This window comes from Cavia porcellus, unplaced genomic scaffold (assembly GCF_034190915.1).
Source record: "Cavia porcellus strain 051 isolate PalLab524CR breed Dunkin Hartley unplaced genomic scaffold, mCavPor4.1 scaffold_28, whole genome shotgun sequence".
Taxonomy (NCBI): Eukaryota; Metazoa; Chordata; class Mammalia; order Rodentia; family Caviidae; genus Cavia; species Cavia porcellus.
In genome coordinates this window covers 51,650,559-51,657,173 of record NW_026947511.1, presented here as the reverse complement: position 1 = coordinate 51,657,173, position 6,615 = coordinate 51,650,559, and the positions used below count along the sequence as shown (strand labels likewise).

Below are 6,615 nucleotides of genomic sequence, written 5' to 3'. Positions count from 1 at the left end.
GCAAGGACTCAACGTAGCCCCGAGGCAAACTGAATCAGTAGCAGCAGCATGCCTCACATCATTAACCTCCCCACTGATGGTTCCAGATCCACAAGAGCTGCCCCTGGGCACAGCATCATTTCTAACTAGGTTGGGATTAGGTGGTTTCAGGTGTTTCCATTTAGCCTTCACAGCAGTGAAAAAATTCCTGCATACTCCAGGGATACAGGGTGAGTTCCCCTAACTGTCAGGATACTAATGCTGACTTTACCCACAGGAGAAGCCTGGGAGGTGTTGCAGACCCAGTGGTCCAAATGTGAGACAGATTTGGTCCAGGCTTGTCCCTGTCCACAGCAGGTCCACTGTATCAGGGCAGGCATAACCACGCACAGGGATCTGTGTATGGTGTCAACTCTAACTCAGATCACTCTTCAGTACTGTTCTGATATTCTTTCCCCCCATATGGTCTCCTGAGGAAATGGCTGTGGGGTACTTTCCAGGACTGGAGGAACTGTCACTGCATATGCCATGATGTTGCAGGGCCCTTCCTACAGATGCAGACACCTCCTCAGCCACTGGATTCTGAATCTGAACATAGGCATGGATATGGAACTCAAGAATGGAATCATGAGATCTTATTGCCTCAAACAACTGCAGCCTGCTGCCCTGTGTTTTATCACAGCTCCCTTGCAGCCAACCATTTGTCTGGACCCCAGGGACACCATCCTCCATGAAACTCCACCACCCCAGTAACCCAGCTGTTACTGTGGGTTACTGGGGTGAGGATGTCCTCTGACTTCTGCTGGTTAGTTACTACCACTTGGTCTCAAGCACTTTAAGGCCAGATTCTCCTCATTGAAATGCCAGAGTCCCACACTGGGGCCTCTTTTCTTACTCTTATCACTGGCCTTCAGAAAACTACACCCCAATCCCGTTAGCTCTGTGGGTCCCTCTCCTCAGCACATTCTTGAATGCTCTGGTGAGTGGGGTGCTCTCTGGGCCTCTTGCGGAGGCCCCCAGTGAGTCTTATGGCCTCACAGTAGCTCCCCATTCTAGGTGTCCTATGCTCTTGTTCTCTTATTCCATTCTCCACCATCTTCCTGGGCAGCCAAGTCATGTTCACCTGCTGAAAGTCAGACGCCAGTTTTTCCAGTCTTCACAGAGCCCATAGAGCAGCACAAATTAATTAAAACAGTCATGACCAGATCAAAAGCAGGAAACACCGTTCATGAAAGTTGTATGTTCTTGTGGGGAAGCACTCAGACTGCATCAAAGCTGGAGCATGTAAGAACACTTCTGGATAGCCCTGAGGAAACGACCCTGTTGTCAGTGTAGGCATACACTGCGCCTGGTTACATAACCATGACTCAGCAGTGGACAGTTAGCCATGTTCCAATGAGGCCAGCACCAAGCAGGCAAAAGTCCTCCATTCCATTTACATCTTTTAATTTTTTTTTTTTTTTTTTGTCTTTTTCGTTTTTATCGGTACCAGGGATCGAACCCACGACTGCCTGCTTGCAAGGCAGGCGTTTATGCCGCTGAGCTAAATCCCCAGCCCCTCCATTTACATCTTTACCAGGAAACTCTGCTGGTTTACATCAAGCACAGGGGCGTGAGACTTGTTTGCCATAGGCTAGTACAGCTTAGCTGTTGGTAGCAAGCAGCCCATTAGAAGAGGAAGTTACAGCCAGATCTGGTGGTACATGCTTGTAATGTCAGCACTTGGAATGCAGAGACAGGAGGCTCCCTGAGTTCCAGGCCATCCTCAACCACATAGTGAGATCATGTCGCAATACACAAACGACAGAGAGATAGAGTTAGCTGGAGCGAGGTTTGAGGACAGTTCCTGTGCAGCAGGGAAGTGAGAAGCAGCAGCTCAGTGCCCCGCGAGGCTGGCACAGGGATGAGAAGCGCAGCTCCGCCCGCCTCTGCTGACACAGGGAAGCTGGTGCCGAGGGGTCACAGTGACTGTGGGGCAGGCTGAGCTGATCTTCCCAGCTCCCCACTGTGCCAACAGGAGCAGAGACACACTTGGAAATCATCAGCGACAGAGCATGCAGATGTTCTCGAAATCAACAAATCTTGTCTCTAATTCCACACACCGCAGCTCTCTCCTGGGAAGACACAAGAGTCACAGCAGTCAGGATAGTTGATGTAAATGGCCAAGTGCTGAATAGTCTACTACTGTTTCCTCGTCACTGGAGAGAGTGTGTAACCCAGGCCTGTGCCTCCACCCGCCCTTCTCCCACTTCAGGCCTGCAGGGTCTCACCTTGTCATGTCAGGTGAGTTGAGTCAGATCCCTGGGCACCGTCATGCCTGGAGTGGAAGCATAAGAAGATGCAGTCAGAGGCCACAGGACACACAGCCAAAGGAGGAACGGTGCAGTGGGGCATCCCCAAGACTCAGGAATCAGCCCCCACACCTACTTGCAGCCTGACCGATTTGGGAAGCACATGTCTTGTGAGAAGCCAGGGAAGAGGCAGGGCCTTGATTGCCTAGGAGAACTGCCCAGGCCTGGAGCCCAGGCAAGCTTCTAGAACTGGGGTGCAGACTCAGGGAGGATCAGGAGGCACGAGGGAAATGCATGTTAAGGAGCTGCACCAACTGCCCTCTTGGAGCTCTGTCCTGCAGGGACCTTCACCTCTGACCCTGACTGCTGGGAATCAGGAGTGACAAATCTGTTCTTCCTGTTCCTTGTGCTTTATAATAGGGTAAGTGTCCTGGGGCCCCAGGCTTAGTAAGCACCTGTGTGTGCGGATGGTGCTCACCGTAATACTGCAGGCCTACTCCTGCCTGGGTCCTGAACGCTGAGCCCTCAGACTCTGACCCCTTCTTACCTGTGCTCTTTCTCCTCCATGTCACGAGAGCCACCACAGCAGTGACCACAAAGAAACTGATGATGGCAGCAGTGACACTTTGGCTTTGACTTTGTTATGGTTTGTGTTTGGATGTCCCCCCAAGCCTCATGTGGTCATGGTGGGCAGGCCTCTCAAAGGTGGCTGAATCTAGCGTTTGTGACTGGTTCATAGTCTAATGGTGATGGACTGCTGATGTGAGGGCTGCACCCATCCTGAGGTGGGTGGCTTGTGTACAGTACAAGACAGGGAAAGTGGCTTTCTTCTCCCCTTTCACCCTTGTGCTCTGGTCACTTCTGGTACCTTCTGCAGCTGCCATGAACAGTTGTCCCGCAGCCATGGCACCATGCCTTAGAGTCAGTTGAGTATTTACTGGAACCTCCAAAAACTATAAGCTAACTAAACCTTTCCTTCCTTCATTTTGGATGTCAGGTATTTTGTCTCAGCAATGAGAGAAAAGTAACCAAGACAGACTCTCCAGTGGGAATGTGTGGAGGGCCACCTGGATAAATCGCCTTGGAAGAGCATTATCTCTATTTTGGCTAAACCTGGCCCTATTTCCATATATTAAGAAGTAAACAGCTGGCTAGGATTTTTCCTTATCTGTTCAGGTGGCTTTAAGTAATGCAAATCTGTCTGGCTGAGGTGAGATGCACCGTCTTTGAAGCAAGGTAAGTCAGCGTTTTCCCATCTCCATAGCTTCCAAAACACATGTGAGCCATGCAGAAAGAAGAGCCACGTTCCACACTGGCAGCTAGGATCGAGCCTCAAGAAAAAGGCTATGACTTCCCAGGGCATAAATGATCACATATCAGAGCTAAAGCACTGACTGCAAAACATTAGATACTACCTTGAACTGTGTGATGCAGATTACACATTCTTCAGATGTGTCTCTCTGCATATTTCAGAGGTAATTTCAAGCCAGTCATCTAGCCTAGCTCACAGTCGTCATGTGTTTTCTGCCCTTCTCAGTCATTCATCCTCGAGCCACTCCTTTCTTCACAAATGAATCAAACCTGGGTTCGGCCCTGAGTCGAGGCCTTTGTTCTGGTGAACCTTCATCTCAGCTGGACTTAGGATCTCCCTGGCTCGCCATAACTATAAATAGGTCTTAGTGTTTGTATTCTCCCTATGGGCTGCACTGGAAGTGGTAGATTGGAACGAACTCAGTAGAACACCAATAGTTTTCCATGGGATTACAGATATAAACTTCCTGGACTGCCACAGGTTGGAGGAGTGCTCTCTATAAAGAAAGTAGGCTAACGAGGCCACTCTGGGAAGGGACGGGAAGCTGAACTATCCTGATAACCAGGTCTCGGCCCTGAGCTTTTGGGCCAGTAAGAAGTCTCCAGCTTTCCCTGAAGAAGCCCTGGACCTTCATCCCTCCTTACCTTATCTCAGAGTGAGGGGCTCAGGCAGCCCCTCATGTTCTACACGGCACATGTAATTCTGCTCCTCTCCTGGAGGCACCACCACAGCCACCCACTTCTGGAAAGTTCCATTCCCATCAGGCCTGGTCTCCACCAGCTCCATGTCTTGGGTCAGCTCCTGCCCATCCCGCTGCCAGGTCAGGGAGATCTCCTTAGGGTAGAAGCCCAGGGCCCAGCACCTCAGGATGACCTCTTCCCTGGAGATGAGATGGTGCGTCACATGTGTCTCTGGAGGATCTGAGGGGAACAGGGGAAAATTCGGGCACTTTGCATTCTTCCTGGGTCACTCCAGTAAAGGCTCATGTGACCATCCTGTGAACAGACCGGACAGGTGGAGCTGGGGAGACTGCAAGCCCCAGAGACCGGGTTGGACACAGGCATCTGGGATAATCTGTTCCTTAGACAGTTCTAGATTTAGCCCAGACAGATCTAGATTCACGGTGAGTCAGCCCAGAGGAGTAAGCCCCAGGTGTCTGGGAGGGGAAAGGGACCTGGGCCCTGAGTGGGTGGAGACCTAGAGACTGGAATAAGTGGGGTCAGAGCTCCACAGACACTGGGTGTGGGGCAGAGAACAAGCCTGAGAGAGTTCAGGTTCACAGCCTCCTGAAGGGCAGGGTGAGCGGCATCTCAGGGATCTTCCCCTCCCATGAGGGACAGACTCTTCCTCTCCTGAGAGAAGGGGACTCAGGGGGGCGATCTGCTATCAGCTGTGCAGTCCCCGGGGCGCTCTTCCCTAGGACACGAGAGGGCAGCAATACTGGGGAAGGGTCCTGTTTTCCTCTCAGGGAGATACTCACGCAGCCAGAGCGCAGAAGGGGAGGTCCTCAGGGCCGGTACCTGCACGCTGCAGCGTCTCCTTCCCGTTCTTTAGGTATCTGCGGAGCCACTCAACGCACTCCTCCTTCAGGTAGGCCCTGTATTGCTCTGCCACACGAGCCTCCACCCACTTGCTCTGTGTGATCTGAGCGGCTGTGTCTGCCGCGAACCAGGAGCTCAGGTCCTCAGAAAGGGCGATGTAATCTTCCCCGTCGTAGGCCAACTGCTGGAAACCGCGTAGGAAGCGCCCATCCGTGCCGACTTCACAGCCATAAGTCTCCTGGATGGTGTGAGAACCTGGCCAGTCCCGCCCCCACCCCGCGAATTTGACTCTCAAACTTAAATTAAACCCGGGTCGCAATGCCCGCGGGTTTCCAGGACCGAGGTCTCCGCGGGCTTTGTAACCTCTGCGAGAACCTCGGACCTGGGCACCTGGGAACATTGGGGCCGTCGGCGGGGGCGGGAAGGGGCCGTGACCTCTGACCCGGCCGGGGTCACTCACCGTCCTCGCTCTGGTTGTAGTAGCCGCGCAGGGTCTGCAGGTTCCCTCCGTAAACCTGTGCACGGATCTTGGCTTTCTGCGTCTCTCTGTCCCAATACTCCTGATCCTCCCGCTCCATCCACCGCACCCGCGGCTCCATCCTGGGATCCGCAGCGTCGCCGTCGAAGCGCACGAAGCGCACGAACTGCGTGTCGTCCACGTAGCCCACGGAGATGAAGCGCAAGTCCCCGCGTCCGGGCCGGGACACCCCGATCTCGAAGTAGCGCAGGGAGTGCGAGCCTGCGGGGCGGGGCGGTGAGACCGCGACCTCCTCCCGGCCCGCCCCGCCGCTCCCGCCTCCCTGCGCCCGCACTCACCCGCGCGGGTCTCGGTCAGGACCAGGGCCCCCGACAGCAGCAGGAGGAGGGTTCGAGGCGCCATCCCTGCAATCCGTTGGAGTTGAGCTCTAGAGTTTCCAGCGCCTGTTGAGCACTTTATAACCGGAACCGCGGCGACGCTGATTGGCTGCTCTAGGAGCCCCCAACAAATGGACGTGAAAAATGGACCTGCGTCACCAGTATCCAGGTAGTAGGAGTCTAAGAAGTGAAACCTCAGTGAGGTGAGGAATCTTTGAGGAGTAAGGTCTTCATGGTGACACCCTAGGGTGTCACCAACAGCCACCCCTGGCTGTATTGGACGTCGCCCCACCCTCTCCAGCTCTGGGCGCTCTCCGTCACTTGGTCTCCCCGGATTCTGCGCAGAGCCTGTGAGACGATCACGTGGCTCGACCCCCTCCTCTCCTCCTCGCGGCCGGGATCGCTCTCCCGAGTCCTTCTTCCTCACTGCCCCCACCCCGGACTCCCCGGAAGGAAACGCGGCCCAAGGAGCACAGCGCACAGGGAGCCTGTCTTGGAGACGCAGGTTTCTGGACAAGCACGGGGAGATGCCCAGAAGACCTGGCAACCGAGTGGTGAGGAGCTGCAGGGGGCGACGCGGGAACGGCCCGGCGTGGCCGGGAGCCCAGGAGGTGGCGCTGTCGCCTGCACACACGCC

The 6,615-nt window shown here is 54.4% G+C and overlaps 1 protein-coding gene across 6 annotated transcripts; it reads right to left on the bottom strand.

Moving 5' to 3' along the window:
- Window positions 1-1,188: 1,188 nt before the first annotated feature.
- LOC134470342 (class I histocompatibility antigen, Gogo-C*0203 alpha chain-like) lies at window positions 1,189-6,334 on the bottom strand. Of its 6 annotated transcripts, none has more exons than XM_063239235.1 (6): window positions 5,940-6,334; window positions 5,584-5,862; window positions 5,103-5,378; window positions 4,227-4,502; window positions 2,250-2,296; window positions 1,189-2,093 (listed from the first exon to the last, which is right to left on the bottom strand). In XM_063239235.1, exons 1-4 carry the CDS (start codon window positions 6,001-6,003, stop codon window positions 4,228-4,230), a joined length of 894 nt encoding a protein of 297 aa, XP_063095305.1. In that variant the 5' UTR covers window positions 6,004-6,334; the 3' UTR covers window positions 1,189-2,093; window positions 2,250-2,296; window position 4,227. The 6 variants fall into 6 exon arrangements, with proteins under 6 accessions (XP_063095305.1, XP_063095300.1, XP_063095304.1 ...); XM_063239230.1 differs by having other exon boundaries at window positions 4,227-4,462; window positions 5,063-5,378; window positions 5,940-6,183; XM_063239232.1 differs by lacking the exons at window positions 1,189-2,093; window positions 2,250-2,296 and adding an exon at window positions 4,843-5,022 and having other exon boundaries at window positions 4,424-4,502; window positions 5,940-6,186.
- Window positions 6,335-6,615: the final 281 nt, after the last annotated feature.